We start from the raw sequence: 23,074 nt of genomic DNA on the forward strand, positions 1-23,074 counted from the left end.
TAGCACAAATGAGTTTAGCTAATCATAACTCTAACAAAATACACTGAAAAAGTTATGAACAATTGGGAAGATTAAGTCCCACTTTGGTTAGAGATTGAGTCTTGAAAGAGTTTGAGTTTATATAGAGAGAGACACTATTTATCTTACAAGCAGGTTTTATAAGGATAATAGAGGTGTTCTCGTGCCGATTTGTTTCAGTTTTGAGAAAATTCAATGTCCAAACTGATTAAAAATATGTGAAATGATTTGGATTGAATTTGTATACTTTTGCGATAAAGCTCAATGTGTAAAAGTATTTTTTTTAAATAACTTTTATACCAATTAATTTTCCATAATATTATAAAATTCTTAATTTCTTTTGTTTATCTATCTATGTTGTGAACGACACAAATAATGTTTCACTTTTTTTTAAAGTTGAATATTTTGTATTAGTTTCTATGATAATGATCATATGAATTATACAAATTAATTATGATTAGTTCGGATAGACGGAATTGCGGGTAGAATTTTAAAAATTTGATGTCCAGACCAATTTACAAAATTGCAAATTCCAAGAGACAACCCTATACAATATAAACACTATTAGAGTGTATTGTCCTTTGAATCTGGATTCTCTCCCGCTATTTTGTTGCTGCTCCCATCCAGCTCTTATCTCAACCATTTATCTATGTTTTTAATCTCTTTTCAAAACAACAAATTTTCATTTCTTTATTTTTATTAATTTTGGAACCATTAAATGAAGAGCATGAGTGTGTTAGCGCAATAATCCGACGGAGAGTCGAGCGAGAAGCATTCTTATTTTTTTGGAACTTTCCTTCGACCATGTGGGGTGCTTTAAGGTAGGGAGAATCAAGCGATGAGCATTCTTACTTTTGTGGGACTTTCCTTTGAGGAAACACACATTTGTAGAAGACACCACTTATCCACCTAAAATCTAAAGGTGAAAAGTGAGTGAATTCTCGCACTTATAAATGTTCAAATCACCACATTTTTATTCAATATGGAACTATTTCCTCCACACTACTCAGTCTTGTTATATTCTCACTATTTTTTTTATCTCTTTTCAAAACAACAAATTTTTATTAATTCTGAACCATTAAATAAAGAGCATGAGTGCTGCTACTCCCATTCACCTCTTATCTCATTCATTTATCGATTTTTCAAAACAACCAATTTTCATTTCTTTATTAATTCTGAACCATTAGATGAAGAGCAATAGGATGGCAGAAGAAGAAAAAGAGTAAACATTATACAACTAATGAAACTAATTATTCTAAATCTATGAATAACAAACAAACAACTAGTGAAACTAATCATTCTAAATTTTATTAAAGTCATAAAGCAGAAGTATCTAACTCTTCCAAACATGGATTAAATTGGATCAAATAAGAATACCAAACACACTACCTTAAATTAAACTACAAAACAAATCATGTGAATATGTGAATCACCTACAACAAACAACTACATAAAAAAATCAAGGGGGTAGGAGTTCTACACCATTTTTTTCATAGGCAATAGGTGAGCACAACAAACAGCAAATGGAGTGTAATGTAACTAGTTTTTGCTGCTAGAAACAGTGCTTCCAATGTTACTACTGCCTTAACTAGTAAATTGCATCTGTCTTTTGAAGACTATACATACTTCTCAACATCATCTATCAACAAAATACTCGTTCAATTCAACGAGGAACTTGTATCGCCGGTTTCGTCCTCGCTAAAGCTAGACGGCATCTCTGCGCCAGACCTGTAATCGTCGTCGTGCATAATGTTGTCAGAAACAATAGTGACATCATCTGCGTGAACATATATTACAGAAGAATACAAATGCAAATGCTTACCTCTGAATTTTCCTTGGTTCTATTTCAGCAGCAGAAAATTGATTCGCGTTGTATGGTAGAAACGTATTGGGTTTGAGTCGTTTTGCAACCTATACGCATAGCAGAGTGAAATATTATGCACACATTCATGGAAGGAGAGAAGGAGGGAAGTGCACTCATAAAAAACTCACCATAGTTTCGTTTGAAAGCATCACTGCTCCACCCGTATCGCGAAATTGCTTTTTTGCCTTCCTTTCTGTCTTGAACATCTCTTCCTGTCATTATGCAACAAAATATTATCATATTTGAAACCATCTGTAAGCAGAATAAAATGTTCATTAAAAATAGAGCATACGGTGAAACTGAAGATATATTAACAAACCTTAGTCATCCTAGTAGATAGCTCTCTTTCTTCAGTATCAGCGGATCCACGAGAATTACGGATTGAGTTTGAAGGTTTTGTTTTTACGTATTCACGTTCACTCCTTTGCGCATTCTTTGGGTTGACGTTGTCATAGTCATATTGCAAAAACTCTGCATGAACATTCCTTTGCATGTTCTTTGGATTGGTGTTTTCATAGTCGTATGGCAGAAAGTCTGCATGTTTAACTGGAATGTTTTCTTCATAGTGATCACTATGGTTAGAAGCAGAATCAGATCTCATCCCCTCGACACCGCGCTTGGTGTCTTTCCTATGATTCTTAGTGATATTATAAGCAGCTTCTCCGGTTGAGTCTTCGTACAAATCCAAGGAAGAGTTCCTGGCAGGAACACGGGCGGCATTATTCTGAAAAGTTTGTCGGTGTTTTGTACCATGGAAAGCTTCCCTATCTTGTTTATCGTGAATATCCGAATCACGCAAGGAACCAAAGTCATCATCTCCTTCCATATGAGTATCTTGAGAACTATGTTTAGTGTAATATGAATCGTATTTCTGCATATATACAAGGAGTGTAAGAAAGCAAGTTCTATTACTAGGCTTATCAAAATACAAGAATGCATAAGGTTTACTTACGGAGCTAAGACCAGGTCGTCTTTTTGCTGTGGAGATTTCTGGAGATTTGAGAAGAGCAGGATCAGCAAAACGGTATGGTTCTGGGATACAGTTCATAAGATTACAAAGGTAAGAATGTCAATGTAGATTTAGAATATACTATGATACTGTAATACATTAGAATCTGGTCCCAACTCAACCAAAATAACATGGTCTTGACACTAAAACCTTATATCCTAAGTTTCAAATCATAAAAATTATGGCCTAAAAGTTATCGCATAAAGCTTATGTACTAAATCATATGTGAAAAATAGCAATCTTCTGACAAGTATTATTAATGAATGAGATCTAACCAGAGTAGTCATTCCCGAATAGCAGCATAGAGCAGCCGACCCCAGAAGTGGGATAGCAGGATAGTGTATAGCGGGATGACCGCTCTATACTCTATAGTGTTCTGCACCGCTAAGGCTCTTCCCATAGCGGTCGGTCTCCACTCCGCTCCACTATAGCGGGATAGCGCCGCTATTGGCCGCTATTGACTACTGGATCTAACCTAAAAAGAACCTCTATCATTCCAATGCTTAGCATATAAACATCATGCAGGTTAATTTTTGAAAGCATTTTTGCCATTCTAGAAATAACTTACCCCATAGCAGGCCCAGTTTCTATGTTTAAAAGTATTTGCTAAAATATGCCAAATCTAACCTTTTTTACAAAGTGATGAGTACAACATATTCCTTTTCCTAAAAAGTCGGCTATATAGTTAAAAGTTTCAACCCTAAACAACATTATAGTTTCACATAACTAATAGAATGAGACTTGGAAAAAAGAAGAGAAAATAGAGTGCATAACAACAGCTTACCGGGAACTGGATCTTGGGTTTGGCATTCAAAGGCCCCTGGAGGAAGTGGATCAAATTCCACGCCCAGTAGTGGACCATCTTCCAGATAATTCCTTCCTAATTGCTTCTTAACAGCAGTTATAGCAGCATGCTCTATCTCACCCTTCACTTTCAAATACCCCGATGGTTTATATCCCATGTTCATCGCACCCTTCGGTTTCAAGGGTGGAAGTGATTTACCAGATGCTAAATATCTAGAAGGCTCCATCTCATATGGACCCTGGCCTTGAGGATACAACCGTTCCTGCAAATAAGAGCTACTCTCAGATGACGTATCGTCCATTCCACTAACATTTTCAGAAAAATGATTCCTACGTCCATAGGTCATATCAGCAACTGACAAATCACGATTATAAAGGCCGTGACTCTCAACTTCTTTAGGATCCAGATACTTATAATCACCATGTTTACTGCTTCCACATGAATCTTGCCCTTGCCCGAGTCCACTTCCACGATCCTGGATGACACCACTCGAACGATCTTGTCGTCCATTAGCAGCTGATTCATCTTTCGACAGTCTCTTATCTTTTAACCTCCGATGGCAAAACCATCCAGACACTTGCTTTTCTGTCAACCCTAACTCCTCAGCAATTACTAATTTCAACTCCTCCGTCGGATATTTGTGCTCTGAAAACAAAACGAAAAATAATATAACTCCACAAAAATCATCACTTTCGATAACATATACATACTAACACCAATACGACAAAAATGTATCCCTAGTCCATACCAGTATAAAAATTCTCCAGACCCTTAAGCTGCGCAGGCGTTTTGAGCTTTCTTTTCGTAGTTTTCTCCATAGAGACTTTATTTTCTTCCGTTTGCAACTCACCCGATTCTAAACACCAACCGAGAAACACAAAGTTCAGTTCACGCATTAGAATGGAAGAAAAAAAAACAATTACACCATACAATAACATACACAACAATCAGCAAAATTCTAGTCCTTCATCAACAACTCAAAAAATTTCGATCCAAGTCAAATTTTCGATCGAATCAGAAAACAAGTTTTGACCAAATAATTTGCTATACAGATCCTTCAGACCTAACCCTAATCCCACACAGAAAGTAGATCCAATAACAAACAAAAAGGATCCAAATTAGGTTTTCACAAGAAAAATGCATGGAGAAAATGAAAAACTAATTTCAATTATGGTCAAAATTAATCAAACCCTATTTACATATACAACCCAAAGATCCCAAATTTAAGTCCTATACATCATACCCACATTGCAAAACCTACCCAGTAATGTAAAAAATCCCTATTAAGGGTTACATTGATTCAATTTCAATTTCAATGTACACAAAAAATTGACAAAAATCAACAAATACCCAAATCGATTAATCCAAAAAAAATGAAGATTCGAAAACAATACCTTCCATTTGCGTGAAGAATTCCGATCCTGTGATGAGATTTTGAGGTGAAATTTTGGTGAGTGACTTATGGGAAAAGAGAATGTAACGTAAAAGAGAGAAAAGAGCTTGTGAAGAAGGTGGAGAGACAGAACGGAGAAGAAAGATAGGAACAAAACATTTAAGAATTCGTCGGGTGTTTTTGTTTTGCTTGTTTCTTTCAATCAAGCTTTGTTGTTTGTTCACAATCGTCAGAAAATATTATTTATTATTAAACAGGATGATGATGATGATAATAAAATGGGAAAAATGTTTTTTTTTTCTCTTTGGTTTTACGTCATATTTGAAGGTTTTTTTTATGTCTTTTTAATAACTGAAATGGATTATTTATGATTTGAAGTTGTTGGATTAAAATGTTTAATGAATTTATTGATGAATAAAAGGGTGTTTTTTTTATTTATTTATTATGAGTATTTATGACATGAGTTTGACTGGCAATACAAAATTTCATGTTTAATGTATATCGATTTAATTGTTTTATGGGAAATGTTGATTTGTCTACCTTTTGTAAAGGTATAAATTAAAAAATTTATTTATAGAAAATTTGTATTGAAAAAATTAATAATTTATATTTTTATTAAAATTAATGTATAATTTTTAAAATAATATTTTTTTATTTAGTTTTTAACTTGACACAAGTTAGCATTATTCTTGTTTTATTATAGAAAGTTTCTCACTCCACCTCATAGTTATCTTACACATCATGCAAAATTCTAATTTTTCTCTTCCGTAGATGCACATCCGGAAACACTCCATATTTTGAAAAAATTTGCTTCCTTCCATAGATGCATTTATGGAAGCGTATAAAACATAGTGAAATTTGAGATTTTTCTAATTAATTGTGAAAATCTCAAATTCCGTAGATGCATCTTCGAAACACTCTATTGGCAAAATTCATCAACCATTTTCGTAGATGTAACTATGGAATATTTTTCCCAATTAATTGAGAATTTGGGATTTTTCCAGTTAATCAAACCCCTTTCCGTAGATGTAACTATGGAAGGTTTCTCACATATTCTTGAACGGGTGTGAGTAAAGAACTTAATTCATGTGAGTAGTATTCTTTTTAGAACATATAATATAGGCATGTTTGTCGGAAAACCTATGAAAATAGTAGGCCTTATGGCTAGGAAGAAAATCAATTTCATGTGTCTATGATATGTGTTGCATACATTGTATATTTATCTTGTTTTCTTTCTGTTTTATCGTATGTTTTTTCGTTTTGTTTCCATTTTATGTGCTTTGATGTGTTTTTCATTGTTTTCAAGTAATAAGAAAGTATTGGATCAAATTGAAGCGAAAAAAGATCGACAATCACGCAAAAAGGAAATCCTCTGATATAAAATTCTTGAGGCCAACATGGTTGGGGTGTGTTGGCCCAACAGGAAACTCCCATACAAAGCACTAGAGAACAACACGGGTGGGTTGTGTTGCATAACACGGGCCATGTTACCTGACATGATCCCCCCGTGTCAAGTAGCACCCCAGTGTTGCCTAGTCCTAGTTACAAATTCTTGACGTTTTAAAATGTTTTTTGACCTTTGGAGGTTCCTGGTTGTTCTGATTCAGTGTTAATGCTCTTTAAGTGCACTTATACGAATTTAGGATGATTAATTGTCAAAAGTTATGTATAAGTAAGATTTGTATTTGCTTGGATCAAGGACTTTTACCATACATTACATCATCCAGATTTAGTTTATGCCTCAAGTTCTTGCTAGTTAATTTTCTTGCAACTTTATTTTACGTTAAAGAGTTGTAGAACTCAAGTAATTTTGGAGATTTTTCTATTATTAAATTTAAGTAATTTATCTTCAACTAGGTTTCATCCTTTCCATTGATATTATGTTTACTTTGATTGTTAAATATGCATGCTTGTGTAAGTAAGCTAGTTGTGCTTTCGATAAAGAGGACCTTTGGACTTGGCAAAGTAATCACATTCAAGCGGAGCCGCGTGAGAGCTAAAGCATAAGATGTAGGAAGTGTTTTCACCATTTTATTAGAACAAATTCGAGGACGAATTTCAAATTAAGAGGAAAGGATATAATACCCTAATTTCTTATAACTCACTTTCATGTGGCTAATGATAGAATTGTATGATTAGTGGAGATATTTAAGAACTAAGAGCTTTAGTGGCATCATTAGAAGTTTTGAAATAAAAGCAATGATAAAATAGTCATTGCACTAATCCATTATATAAGCTCAAAAGTAAAGTTTTCCCCTCATTTTCACTTATAATTCTCTCTCTTAAATTCATAAAATAAAAAGGAAAGTTGAAGGGAGACGAGGCGAAGGGGGAAAGTAAAGCTTCGATGTCAAAGGAATCATAATACTACGATATTCCCTTTTGGTTAATCACTTAATCTAAGACCTAGTAAAAGCTCTAAGGTTTGGTTGTGTTATTTCGTGTTTGAATAAAACTAAAAAGGTGAGGAACCAAGTGGTTGATTAGAGGCACCTAGTCGTGGGTCGATAATGTATAGGTATGTTCCTCCTTATATATGTGGAAAACCGCACTCGAAAATGGGGTGTAATATGGCATTCACACTCTGAACCAGAGTGTAATGTGATTACCACACTCCAATCAGGCGCAGTGCTTAACGTACATCCATTCACACTCTAAATCGGGACGTAATGTAAATGAGATGAGTGTGAAACTCACTTGAAATTCCTAAGTGGGGGCGAAATGTGAACTCACACTCCTTAAGTGGGGCGTAATATGACATTCATACTCTGAACGGAGTGTATAGGATTATCGAACTCCAAATGGCATAATGTGAAGTTACGCTGCTTAGGTGGGCGTAATTTGACGGTCTCCAAATGTGGCGTAATGTGATACCTACAATACTAAATGGAACGTAATGTGGTGGGGTGGCTCACGTACATCTATTCGCACTCCTAAAAGGGGCTTAATATGATTGATTAGAATTCGTGTATGCGTTTCATTCACACTTCAATATGGGGCCTAATGCAAATGAAATGTATGCCATGTTATGCACGTAAAGGATGATTAATAGTATATTAACCTTCTCATATTTTTGGAGGATCAAAAGACCTCAGATCCTTTTATTAGGTTGTATAAATAATTTATTATTTGATCTTTTTTACATAATAAATTAATATTTTTAATTAAGCTTTTTTTTATAAAGTTTTATAAGTTTATTAAGAAATTATTTAAAAACATATTTTAAAAGAAATTTTTTGGGTTATAGGCCCAATTCTTTGTAGCTTCTCTCCAGCCCATTAGTTTGCACTTTTTTGTGTTTGTTCAAATTATAAAAACACTTTGGATTTTTTTAGAGATAAACGATATGGGACTTTGTTTTCAACTACTCCTTTGGTTACTTTCACACTTCAATCACACATATTCTGTTCTGGTTTTTTTTGGACATGAAATGTATGTCTCCTTCATCCTTTCATGATATGAAACACGACATAATATATATTACAAATGTGTGGTTCAATTGAATAGAATACGCATTTTTTATATACACCTTCAAAGAGACAATGAAATCTCATAAACACATAATCATATTTTCATTTCTCAACACTGAATAGGTACACGAGTAAAGATATCAGTTATGAATAATACTTTTCATTTTGTTTATCATGAGTGAATAGGTACACTGGTTTGTTTATCATGAATATCCCAACATTTATTGTTGAAATTAGCAATATCAGAGTGACCAAAAGTATGTGTTTTGGTTAAAAAAATGGAATATGGATTGCTTTTTTTGACCACTCAAACTGCTTCCACTCACTAATATGATCATCATAATGGAATAACACAATACTTAAGTTCTTGAAATATTGTAATGTTATAAGTCCAAGAGTTATTGTACCAAAGAGGAAAACTGGATTGGGCATATGACGATCTAAAAGTATGTGTTTTGATAAAAATGGAATATAGATTGGTCTGCATCTTTTCACATAATTTTACCAACACTAATATTGCTACAATATTGTCATTGGTAAAAACGTTGTTGGTGCAAAGTGGATAGGAAACACAAGGAGAATGAGAAAACGATAAAAATTGAGTGATGATGAAAACATACTTACTAACAGTTGATTTACAACAACTGATTTTCCTAGTTGATTTATTAAACATTGATGTTGTTTTAAAAACATACTTTCAACATATCACACATTCATGATTATTTAAAAAAAACGACTATTTTTTATAATAACGTAGAGAGTAAATTCATTTTTTTTTTCAAAATGATCAAGTTTTCTAACAAAATTTTCAAATAACTAGCATTTCGCATTAATTTTGAAAGTATCTATGTTTCAAACAAAAAAATTTACAACACAGAGCAATTGTCAATCCAATTGGCGACTATATTGAAAAATAAGAGCCTTAGCCAATTGAATTGGCGACTGTATCATGTCTAGTCAATTGAATTGACGACTATGTACAAGTCATAGAAGTAGTCGCCAACTCATTTGATTTTTATGTATCAAATACTTTTTTTTAATACAATAAACCAAATCTAAGCGCTTTTGTGCCAAACCGAATCTAAACTAATTAATAATTGTTGAAAAATAATTACAAGTTTGAGTAGAGTGGTAAAGTCTCACATTGGTTAAGAATGTGAAGACTTAAGCATTTATAAGTGGGAGAACTCACACGCATATCACCTTAAGTTTTTGGGTGAATATGTGGCGTGTCTCTCGCAAAGGTGTGTTGCTCCTAAAGATAGTCTCCAAGTAGAAAATGCTCACCGCGTGATCCCATTCAACAAAATTACCAATCTACAAACACCCAAACCCACAACCAACATATGTCACACACCCAATCACAAAACCAATAGCATACCCCATACCACCACCACGAACAACAACATGATTATTATCAAAACACCCAACAAATATATGCCGCCAACACATCCTTCTACCATTGCCAAAACATCCAAGAAACATATGACACCAACACTTCCTACTATAGCCAAAACACCTTAACATCACAACACGACAACAACCATTTATTCCTTTTACCAATGAAGTATTCACACCAATGTCCCCATTCAATCGACCGATCTGCTCACCAATGATCCCATCAACCCAAACAACACAATCCAACTACAACGACATGAACAAACTAAATTATGATAACATGTCAATGCAGATTGTGAGAATTGGATCGAACTCTAGTGGGTCAAAAAGTAGCTTCTAGTTCGACGGGATTTATGCATGTCGTCGAAGTATGTTCACATGCCGGTGTCGAAGACCTACATACTATAGTCGAAGTGTGTTCTAGTATGTGGGTGTCAAAATTCTAGGGTTGTTAATATTTCGAATTGGGCCTGTTTGTTATGTCCAATTGTTTAAGTTAACTTGTACCATAAATTGGCTTGTAACGAGTATTTGTGAAAAAACCCCATTAGCTTAGTATGTTAGGTTTATTATAAATAACATACTAGTCTCTTATTATTGCATACGACAAATCCTAATTTAGAGTGAGAGAGTTATTTGTTATTCTTGTAACACTTATAATCTTGTTTTAAAGAGAAAGTAAAGAATATCAGTTATAACCAATCCTTGTTGTTCTTCTTGCTTCCCATTCATTGTGTTCCCTATTGTACTCTGTTTTTTACATCGTTTTCACAACACATATGCAAGACTACTTAGAATTACAAGAACTTATCAGAAAATTTATTTATGGTGATGTTCTAGGGAACTCATATCAAACCATAAAGACCGGTAAGAGAAAGGGTACTTAGAGGGTGTGGAACAAATGGATTGTATGATCAAGTGGACCATGGTCGTCAGTATAAAAATATTCTCGTACGTAATCTTATTTAAATTAAATATTAATAGTTTTTATTAAATTTTTTATTAATTAATTATATTAAAATAAAAAAAATCCAACACCATATAAGAGTTAGATGAATTGACGACTTCTCCTATAACTTATACACACTCGTCAATTCAATTGATTAGAGATGATGTAGTGGTTAATTCAAAATGACTATAACTCTTATTTTTTCAATGTAATCATCAATTGAATTGATTAATACCGTACGTTGCAATTTTTTGTTTTATTTTAAAACGTGAGTACATTATAAATGATTTGGAAAATATTATTGAAAACTTGGTTATTTTAAAAAAATAGTAAATTGAAGTATTTAGATGGTTTAGAGACTAAAAATCTAGTCTCCAAAAAAACCAAATTAATGGATGAAGAATAGTTTAAAGATTTTTTAATTAATGTTAATGGTTTATATATTATTCTACGCATCACCGCAACCTCCGCAATACTCCGCCGGCGACACTACCTCCTTCTTCTCCGATCAAACCCTAACCCAAAACCACCACAATCCTCTCTAACCACCACCACCAGCAACACTATTCTTTCCATTCCAATGGCAACCACCCTAACCCTTCCACAACACACTCATTTCCCTCTCAGAACCCTCACACTCACTCTCCCCTCTCATCTCACACACTCCTTCTCCTCTCTCCCTCTCCCACAACAACAACAACAACCCTCCCCCTCTTCTTTCCCAGACGCATTCCTAATCGACAAACTCCTCTTCCGCTTCAAACAAGGCGACTTCTCCTCCCTCCGCAACCACCTCCTCCGCTCAAACCCTTCTTCAACCCTAATCCCTCAACTTCTCCAAAAATGCCAAAACTACCCTCTCCTACTCCCCAATCTCATCCAAACCATAGCCTCCACCTCTCCAAATCCAACCATCACTGCCCCAATGGTTCACTTTCTAGTCCAATCCAAGAACCTCCCAGAAGCTCAGTCTCTCCTCCTCAGAATCATCCGAAAAAGCGGCGTTTCGCGTGTAATCGATTCTCTTGTTTCGAATTCTCAATATAGCACTGTTGTTTTTGATCTGTTGATTAGAACATATGTTCAGGCTAGGAAACTAAGAGAGGGTTCTGAGGCGTTTAGAATTTTAGCTGGAAAAGGTTTATGTGTTTCGGTTAATGCTTGTAATGCTCTTTTAGGTGCAATTGTTAAGGTTGGTTGGGTTGATTTGGCGTGGAGTGTGTATGAGGATTTTGTGAAGAGTGGGAGTAAGGTTAATGTTTATACTTTGAATATTATGGTTAATGCATTGTGTAAAGATGGTAGATTGGATAATGTTAAGGGTTTCTTGGATGAGATGGAGGGAAAAGGGGTTTATCCTGATCTTGTAACTTATAATACTCTGATTAATGCTTATTGTCGAAGGGGGGTTGTTTCGGAGGCGTTTCGGTTGGTGGATTGTATGGCTGGTAAAGGGTTGAAGCCTGGGCTTTTTACTTATAATGCTTTGATTAATGGTTTGTGTAAGGAGGGGAGTTATGAGAGAGCGAAGTGTGTTTTGGATGAGATGTTGGGGGTTGGGTTGTGTCCTGATGCTGCGAGTTTTAATCCGATGTTGGTGGAGAGTTGTAGGAAGGAGGATGTTTGTGAGGCGGAGAGGGTTTTTAATGAAATGTTGCGGCGTGGAGTTGTTCCTGATTTGATTAGCTTTAGCTCGATTGTTGGGGTGTTTTCTAGGAATGGGGAACTTGGTCGGGCGTTGGCGTATTTTGAGAAGATGAAAAGTGTTGGGTTGGTTCCTGATACGGTTATTTATACGATTCTTATTAATGGGTATTGTAGGAACGGTGATGTGACCGGTGCACTGAAAATGCGGAATGAGATGGTGGAGCGGGGTTGTGTTATGGATGTGGTTACGTATAATACTCTGTTGAATGGATTGTGTAGGGGGAAAATGCTTGTTGATGCTGATGAGCTGTTTAAGGAGATGGTGGAAAGGGGAGTTTTTCCCGATTTCTACACTCTAACAACTCTTATTCATGGATATTGTAAGGATGGAAACATGACTAAAGCACTTAGTTTGTTTGAGACTATGACTCTGAGGAGCCTTAAGCCTGATGTCGTGACGTATAATACATTGATGGATGGCTTTTGCAAAATAGGTGAAATGGAGAAAGCTAAGGAGTTGTGGCGTGATATGATAAGCAGGGAAATATTTCCCAACTACATATCGTTTAGCATTTTGATAAATGGATTTTGCACTTTAGGTCTTGTGTCCGAAGCTTTCAGGTTGTGGGATGAAATGAAAGAAAAAGGTATTAAGCCCACGCTAGTTACCTGCAACACCATAATAAAAGGCTATTTGCGAGCTGGCAGTGTGTCAAAGGCAAATGACTTCTTGAACAAGATGATTTCAGAAGGAGTTTTGCCTGATTGCATAACGTATAATACTCTTATAAATGGTTTCGTAAAGGAAGAGAACTTTGATAGAGCTTTTTTCTTGATTAGTAACATGGAAGAACGAGGGCTGCTACCTGATCTCGTCACATACAATGCAATTCTTGGTGGATTTTCTAGGCAAGGTAGAATGCAAGAGGCTGAGATGGTATTACATAAGATGATTGATAAGGGTATCAATCCTGATAAATCAATTTACACATCACTAATAAACGGGCATGTCTCTAAAGACAACCTGAAAGAGGCATTCCGTGTCCATGATGAAATGCTGCAAAGGGGATTTGTCCCAGATGACAAATTCTAGAAACTTTACCCTTAAAGCTGCTACAACATTACAGCTCTTTTGGTCTAAACTGACTAGGCATTTCACATGACAATTGCATGGAGTTCATTGTTTCTATATCGTTGAAGCAGAAACCTTGAAGTCGTTGCAATTACGAAGCATAGCATGGGAGTTAAAGCATGCTTCCTTGCTCTTATGCTTGAGAATGGTTGACAGTCACCACCTAATGTCTGGCTCAAGTACATTTTATTTCCAGCTATCCCTATTTCGCATTCGCGAATCTCTTAGCATTTATATGCAGAAGTGACAAGGAATTGGCAGTGGCTGGTTAAACCAAATATACTCATTTTCATATCTGGAGTATGGTGAAACACGCACAGCCATTTTGTTAGTTAAACAAACAAGCAACAAAACATAGAGTCTATTCTTTTAAGATGATCCATATGAGGTTGCTTTCCCAATTTTGATTTCCTGAAATCTGATGGTGAATCATATATCATCTGACTCTGGTATTGTTAGTTGATTTACTGGTATATCTCACTAGTCAAGAGGGATGCAAACTTTTTAGTATACAGATTGCAGCTCGAGCTTCCTCCAGTTCTTCATCATTGCTCATATCTTGCTTAGAATTGTGTACATGTAAGTTGTACAGGTTTTAGTTCATGTATATGCACACAGATAGTAGTTTCCTGATTAACAAGTGATGTGAAGTTGTATGATCAATGATAAACAATCCTTCTGAAGCAAGCTGCAGATAATTGCAACCTAACTTTTGGCTTACATCATATTTTTAGACATTTTTTGAAGTAGTGAATGAAAAGCCAAGCTTGTTGTATCAGGTTGATTCCACTGGTTATTTTGTTTGCTATTATTGTATCAAAATACACTTCGATGCTCGTCTGATATGCAAAGCAACAATGTGTAAATTATTAAGAACTCTTTTTTTTTTTTTTTGTGTAGAAAACTTTTGAAGAGATGTATATGGCGGGGGTTGGAATTTGGATTTTGAATGAGCCCATTAATACTTTGTCATGTGGATTTCTCTGTTTATTTTGGGCTAGTTGACCAGGCCAAATTATAATTTCAAGTGCAGGATAAATAGAAAAGAGCATTGTTAAATGTACCCCACCTTACAATTGGTACATTTTCCTCATTTTGGAAAAAACACATAGTTAACATAGGTACTGTAAACTTCAGATTCATAAGACTCTAAACTTGTAAAAAAATTTGTTCCTAAAGTTTATGGTAAGAAAAACAAAAAGGGTATGAGATAGTATTTGTTATAAATAAATGTAGGTAATCAACACATCTGTTTTATTTCATCCACATTTTAGTTAGAGTTACTATAAGTTTTCCGCGAATCGGATCTTTTAACTTTTATTTTTCTACCTTTCTCTAACTTTCTCTCAATTTCTATCTTGATTTACTTTCTTTTACATTTTTTTCTCTCTAAAGTCAACACCACAATCTTCTTTATTCCATCCATATTTTGCCTAAAATTATTTTATCCATTCCTTATAAAAGTTAGAAAATTATTATCTATAGCTCACGAATTGGATTGTCTAACTTTCATTTCTCAGCATTTCTCTAACCTTTTTTTCTTCCCTCTTTTGATTTACTTTCTCTCACATCTTTTTCGTCAAAATTCAACACCGCTATCTCTTTTATTTCATCCATGTTTTGTCTAAAGTTACTCTAAATTTCCCTCCGAAAAGTTAGATAATCCTTATCTATCTCTGAGGAATTAGATCCTCTAACTTCAATTTCTCTAACTTTCTCTCTACCGCTCTTTTGATTTACTTTCTCTCACATATTTTTTCATCTAAAATCATCACTAATATCTCCTTTATTTCATCCACATTTTGTCTAAAGTTACTCTAAATTTCTCTCATAATCAGAGAATCTTATATGTCTCTTAGGAATTAGATCCTCTAACTTTACCTTTATCTCTTATTTGATTTACCTTCTCTCGCATCTTTTTTTCAACTAATATCTACATCACTATCTCCTTTTTTCGTCAATATTTTGCCTAAAGTTACTCTAACTTTTCCTCCTAAGAGAGTTTTTGTTTGTCTCTCATGAATTGGATCCTGGACTTGGATCTTCTCCTTTAATATATTCTCTCCAACTATCTCCTTCAATATTTTATCTCTATCTCTCTCTCTCTCTCTAATATTTTCTCTCTTTTAATCTTTTTATCAATATTTTTAATTTCATAAATTCTATTGCAGTTGTTTTTACTGAACGAGAGAAAAGGAGGGAAGGAGAGGATCCTTTGTCATTGGATCCTCTAACTTTCTCTCTATCTCTTTCTTGATTTACGTTCTCTTACATATTCTTTCTCTAATATCAACACCACTATCTCTTTCATTTCATCCATATTTTGCCTAAAGTTACTCTAACTTTCCCTCTTAAAAGTTAGATAATCCATATTCGTTTATCAGAAATTAGATCCTCTAACTTTTATTTCTCTAAATTTTTTTAATTTTCTCTCCATCTCTCTCTTTATTTAGTTGCTCTCACGTATTTTTCTCTCTAAAATTAACACCACTATTTTTTTATTTCACCCGCATTTTTTCTAAAATTACTAGAGAATCCTTATTCTTCTCTGAGAAATTGGATCCTTTAATTCAAATATTGCTATATTTCTCTGACTTTCTCTATATTTAATTTTTGATTTACTTTTGTTCACATATTTTTCCTCTAAAATTAACACCTGTTGTATTTTTTATTTCATCTACAATTTGTCTAAAATTACTCTATTTCCCTCCTAAAAGTTACATTTAACAATTTTTGTTAAAAAAATTGATATTCCATTTCACACAACAATACAAAGAATGAGTGTAGTAGTTGGATACCATGTGATGATTATTAAGAAGAAACAATAGGAACAACAACAACAAACACGCAGACACGTTCAAGTTTAGTTTATTTAATTAGCAAAGCAAGTGTCTGCTTAAACATCCTCTCTTGAATTAATGATGAGATAGCTTAATTCATGAATCGGAATCATGACAAACACACATCATGGACCTTGTTTGTCTTAATGGGTGGGAGTTGAAATCTTCGAAAGCATGTCAGATTAAAGTAGCAGCCACAATTTATCTAAAACAAACACATAAATGGGTTGGTTATGACCCGGATAAATAAACAGTGACGGAGCTAGGAATTTTAGATAGTCTGGACAAAAATTTTAGACCATTGATTATTCATCTGTTTTAATTTTTACACCCTATTTTTACTAATTTTGTCTCTAATTTTGTCTAAAAATCGACTATTAAATTATGGGGAGTACAAAAAAAATAGAAGTTGAACCTCGACGCATACCCGAATTAGCTGGGGCTGAAATTCATTCAAATTTAGCTCACTGTCTTATGACATATACTACCGATGTAATTTTTTTACACAAATATATTAAGGTTTGTGTTTCAATACTCAATGAAATTGAGTGTAACCATGTTGATTCAATTATAAGATTTTTTTTTCTAAAAATATTTGGTATTTAGTTATTAGACAGAGACTGCTTTAAGGAGATCTTGATCACTAACGGAAGACTTATTTATTCTGTATAGATTAACCACATACAAATTATTTGTAGCAAACGGAATTTTAATATGAATATCTACAAATTTACATTCTTAAATTTTAAGTCTTTGTCATCAAATTAATCAAATTTAATTGTTAAGAAATTAATATATTTTTCACAAAAATGGAAGTTTAGTTCTCTATGTCATCACTCTAAAATTTTATTAATAATTAATCTAGAAATATTTCAGTTAACATTTTCGAAAACTTGTAAATATTTATGTTTATGATCTCTGAAATTTGAAATTTATTAACTCACATTAATATTTTTCTAATAAAAGTTATATATTTTATATAAATACTACTTTTTTTTTTGAAAAAAATTAAATATCACAATATATATATATATATATATATATATATATATATATATATATATATATTATTTTTTAAAAATTATACAAAAATAAAATACAAACCAACAACTAAATGCGCCATTACTTCTAATGGCAAAATTAATATTCTTAAAAACAACGTTTATTGTTCTTATGTCCCAGTCTTTGCACTAATGTTTGTTGTGCGAGAAAACCAAAAAAATTATAAAAGCAAATTATATGAAAATATATTGAATATCATAATAGGTTTCTCATTGTCTACATATACATGTTTTCCCACTATTTACCTATACACTAACGTATTTAATGACCTAAAGTGTTGGTCTCCTCTCTTATAAATCAATCAATTTTTTTTAATAAATGTTTCTTTTTTCATAAATACTCCGGCAAATCTAAATTCTCACCTGCCTATTTAAATATAGAGTTAAATATATTTGTGGTCCTTTTAAATATTCCAAATTTTATTTTTAGTCTCTCAAAATATTTTCTTTAAAAAACGTTCCTAAAAAATTTTCCATCTACACTTTTGATTTCTCATACAACTTAACGACGATTTTTACAATTTAATGGTAGAATTAACGATGTTTTAATATTTAACGACTAAATTACAGATAATTTTATGATTTTTTTAAAAAGACCATTCTTTTAAAAAATATTTTAAAAAACTAAAACTAAAATTAAAATATTTAACCCTTAAATATATTAACATAATTCTATAATTCTATATTTTTAAGGATAAAGTACAAGCCAAAAACAAGTATTTGGTCAAATTATAAACTCATCTCAACTAAAATGTTAATCCACGATTTAGCCACGGGGACATAACTTCAAACCACTCTAACGACATCATCATTGCATAATCTAAATGTTACTTGCACTCATTTGTTCTTATTTGACCAGTACATATGTAGCACAAGAAAACACTGAATGAAGACTTGTAGTTAAGAAACTAATGTCCATGCAAATTGCTTGGTTCAGACAAATTCAAATTTTGTTATTCAAGCAATCAAAAAAGCTTTTTGTTCAATCCAAGAGGCACTGGTTTTACTTTTTCATAAATGCAAAGAAAACAAAACTGCGGCTGAAATTAAGTACTATGTGATTTAATGATGAAATTGTAATGATGTAATGGTGGTGTTGAATGGTTATGCACTTAAAAATTTCTAATAGTTAAATTAAAATAAAATGCAAAATGTCAACAATTTCATTGTCATTACGGATGATAAGATCGTTATGATTTGTTTTCAGTTTATAGAGAGAATTATAAATTGTGGAAATGGATAAGTATGAGGTCATATTAGTTAAGCTTATAAATTAAAAATACTACTAGTATACGTATGTGTATTTTTAGTTTCCCTATCTTTGACTGAATAATCATATGTTCCTTTCAATTTTATTACTATATAATAATAATAATAATAATAATAATAATAATAATAATAATAATAATAATAATAATAATAATAATAATAATATGAATCTCTAAACAAATTTTTTGTTTATTAATGGACAATTAAAGTTTTATGACTATATTCTAGGTTAATGGTAGTCATATGTTTGATAGCGTCTAATGATGCTATAGAATTGTCCAATCCTAAAAGGGTTATTGTATAGTTCGTTTATGTTTGGACCTTCAACCCTCCTTTATATTAAAAAAAAAAAACTTAAGTAGGTGATAAAAAGAAGACTTAACAAAATAAGTTGATAAAAAGAAGACAAAAAGTCAAATGCAGGGCACCTTCACACATGATTTGCGTAAACAACTCAATGAGACAATAATTCTATAGGTCACAGTTCTATAACTTGTAAGGTAGTTTCTTCTATAAATATAAAAATTGCAAATTATATTAAATATCAAATCAATCAAGCTAGTTTATGCACAATATGTCCCCTAATCATTCCTTTTGGTTTCATCTCCATTGAGTCTTCCATGTTCATATTCAACTCTTTGGAAAAAGATGACTTTTTGTTGACTTTTAGAAGGACCTATAATATCTTGATCCATATCTCTCAAATGAAGCATTTCTTGAGCATTGGGCCCAACATCAAAGTTGTAGAGAATTGAATTTCCTTAGGAATGGGCTTTGGTTGAAAAATTTCTGATGAACCATGTGAGAGTTATGGCTGGTTAAAGTTCAATTAACTTTCTCCTAAAAACCCTAATTTAGAAACTTGGACTTTTGATGATCTTGGAGCTTTTCTTGATGAATCATGATCAACCCTTGATCAAATGATGAATATAATCTCAAGATATTGATTTTGACCAAAAATCAGAAATTTTGACTATAAGTTGGCCATAGTTGACTTTTAGGTCAACATAGTCGACTATTGATCAATTGAGCAGTTGTCTGGGCAATCTTGTGAATCAGAGTTTGAGACTTGATATGAGGATTCTTTGAAGCATAAGGGAAGCCATGAAGTCCACTTGAGGCCTTGATACATCTATTTCCTTTGAGAAAACCAAAACCCTAATTGGAGCCTTGTTATTTAGGAGAGAGAGTAGACAAGCTTGCTTCTTGCACCTCTTTGAACAATTGGAGATCTCAGTACTTGAGCCAAATTATTTTGAAATATGGTGGGCAAATTTCGGGGTATGAAAATGTGCTAAGTAACTTGGATTATAACGTGATATGTTGAGAGTATAATCCAGGTTAAGTAACTCAAGCGTAAACCCAAGTTAGTTAGTTTTTGTCAAATTAAGTAATTCAGTTTTTACAATATTCAATAATAACCCTAATTCAATACTTTTCATTCTCTCTCTCTCTCTCTCTCACACACACACACTCACTCACACACTCAAACTACATCAAACACTAACAAAACAAACAAAGATTGTGGAACCACATCCTAAGAAAGTTTCACACAGGGGATAATGTCAATTATAACATGTTGAGAAGTAAGAGACAACAAGCCTAATATGGGGCACCATGTATCCTATAATAAAGGAACACTCACGCATCACTCGCGTAAATAGTCGAATGAGACAACATTTTTATAGGTTCTAAATTATTTGAAACAATCAATTAATCTATCAATATTTTTTACACACTTTATCTCTTTACTTTTTTATATTTTTTTATGCATACTTTAAGTTAGTGGTTTAATATCTTCACGCACGGTATTTAACAGACTCGAGCCTTCTCCGGTTGTTTCTCTCACGCTCCTTGTTGTGCCACATTCTCCACCATTAATTTTTCTTCAAAAAATTGTTTTTCATTTTATATTTTTTCTATTAAAATCTTTAACTGTTTGATTAAGCGCAACATACATGGCAAAATTCATTCGGTAGGAGATAATTTATGCTCAGGGTCGGCCCAGTGCAGGTGCAGCTTGTGCTACAACATTAGACCCCAAATTCAAGAGGGCCCATTTATTTTTAGGTTAAATATGTTTTGATCGCTATAAAATTATCAAATTTTATTTTTGGTCCCTTTTAAAAAATGACATGTTTTGCTCCTTACAAAATTATTATACACGTTGTTTTATTCCTTACTGTTAAACCGATATGTATTTTTGAATGATTTTTTACAGATATACTTAGAACGTTATTAAAAGTTCCTCGAAAAAAAGAAACTCAAAATTTGATTTCTAAGTCGAGATTTACATTACTTTAATCATTATCTTTTGAAATTTAAAAAATTCATATTTAATTCTTCTTATTTTAAAAGATTCTATAATTTGGTAAAGAAATATTTTATAGTATTCTAAACACGTATTAAAAAAATTATTCAAACATTTAAAACATTAAGGATAATTGAACAGTTTTCAAAATTTTAAAAAATTAGCAAGGATTAAAGTTGCATATATGCATAAAAATTTTATAGGGACTAAAATATATCATTTTTTAATAGGGACCAAAAACAAAATTTGAAATATTTATAGGGATCAAAACTATACTTAACCCTTTATTTTTTCCAAATTATTAAAGCAATACATTTTACATCGCTTATTTAAAAACATGTATAAAATCATAATTTGTTCTTAAAATCTATTTTACACCCGTTTTTTTAAACATAAATAAAATTATAATTTGTTTTCAAAGTCTATAATTTCATATCAGGATTTTCAAAAATTTGATATAAATTTATATTTTTTAAACTTATTTTTAAAATTAGAATATAACCTTTAAATGGATTGGACTGAGCTTGTTTGAGTACATAATAACACTCTTTGAAGGAGTATTTATGAAATACACAACTGAAAGACATAATTTTCCCAACATAATCACTTAAAATAAATGAATCATTATTAAAAACCATAGGTCAATCATTAACTAACTTTCATAGTTTCACATCAAAAGATTATATTATATAATTTGAGAATACAAGTAAAACAACGTAAGAATACAAGACTAATAAAGCCTTGATTGCGATAAAAGTTAGAATTATTTGGTTGTTGATATATGACAGGTTAGAATGCAAGGCTAGTAAAACCTTTAATATGTGAGCATTATATATGCATGTAATTTTTTCAAATTTCATCGTCACGTAAAATATTATGATATTAGTATAAGTAATTATATGCCAAAGATAGCTAGAACGAGTGAACGACGTATGAAAATATGTACAATAATAATAATTGTTATCTCTGCTCAATCCCTTTCAAATTAACGTGATCTTGAATCTTGACTACTTCTTATTAAGTAATATAACAAAGTACTATATGTGGCCATTCACTTCACTGATGTTAGCACATCCACATTTTCTTTGGTTTTGTTTGTTATTTTCTTGTTTGATGAAGTTTTCTTAATAATATATGGTATATAGTCATAGTGCTTAACTTAATATATATGTAAATTCTTTTGGTTGAAGTTATGCCACTGCTTCAAATGTTATAGCTAGATAAACTACTTGATTGAGTCTAACAAATCAATAACCCTAAGTGGAAATTGCACAGAGTAGAATTGTCAATAGTTCTTCAATGCAAAAAATCTATGTTAAACTTCAAATTTGGATGGTTGGATTTTTCACTAGACTTTTCTTTTGGGTGTATTTTACATACCTTTTTTTTGTGGATATAAATTCAATTGGTAGATGAAGGAGGAAAAGTGGTGAAGGAATTGGTTTTCTAATAAACCTTTGAAGATTGTAAAGGACACACTAGTAGAAAATTTCGCTTTTAGTAATCGAAAAATTTTAGTCACCGAATTAGCAACTAAAACTTGATATTTATAACTAATTTTAAGAGGTCACTAAATCGGCCACTAAAATAAATCGGCCACCGATTTAGAGATCAAAATTTTGTGACCGAAATTTCGATCACTGAGTGACCAAATTAGCCACCAAAGTTTAATATTCATGAGTCAATTTTAAGAGGTCATTAAATCGGTGAAAACATATTTTGATATACAATTTTATTTATGTATAAAAATTAGAGACCAAAATTTCGGTCACTAATATTTTTTGTTTTTGTTTTTTTTAATCCTCTTTATTAGGTTACTATTTCTTTGCCATTTTTTAAAAAATTTTAATTTTCTTTTAATTTTTAATTCTTATTAAATTTTTCATATTTTTATTGTTTTAAATATAT

The 23,074-nt window shown here is 32.4% G+C and overlaps 2 protein-coding genes across 2 annotated transcripts; one reads left to right on the forward strand and one right to left on the reverse strand.

Annotated features, from left to right (window-relative positions):
* Window positions 1-1,304: 1,304 nt before the first annotated feature.
* Window positions 1,305-5,359, reverse strand: LOC131615905 (uncharacterized). The gene is made up of 8 exons (XM_058887086.1): window positions 5,091-5,359; window positions 4,445-4,552; window positions 3,676-4,341; window positions 2,835-2,914; window positions 2,202-2,753; window positions 2,011-2,094; window positions 1,841-1,929; window positions 1,305-1,746 (listed from the first exon to the last, which is right to left on the reverse strand). Exons 1-8 carry the CDS (start codon window positions 5,095-5,097, stop codon window positions 1,677-1,679), a joined length of 1,656 nt encoding a protein of 551 aa, XP_058743069.1. The 5' UTR covers window positions 5,098-5,359; the 3' UTR covers window positions 1,305-1,676.
* A 5,911-nt stretch (window positions 5,360-11,270) lies between these two features.
* On the forward strand, window positions 11,271-14,935 carry LOC131615906 (pentatricopeptide repeat-containing protein At5g01110). The gene has a single exon (XM_058887087.1). The coding sequence runs from the start codon at window positions 11,487-11,489 to the stop codon at window positions 13,644-13,646; it is 2,160 nt and encodes a 719-aa protein (XP_058743070.1). The 5' UTR covers window positions 11,271-11,486; the 3' UTR covers window positions 13,647-14,935.
* Window positions 14,936-23,074: the final 8,139 nt, after the last annotated feature.

Source organism: Vicia villosa, linkage group LG7 (assembly GCF_029867415.1).
Source record: "Vicia villosa cultivar HV-30 ecotype Madison, WI linkage group LG7, Vvil1.0, whole genome shotgun sequence".
Lineage (NCBI taxonomy): Eukaryota > Viridiplantae > Streptophyta > Magnoliopsida > Fabales > Fabaceae > Vicia > Vicia villosa.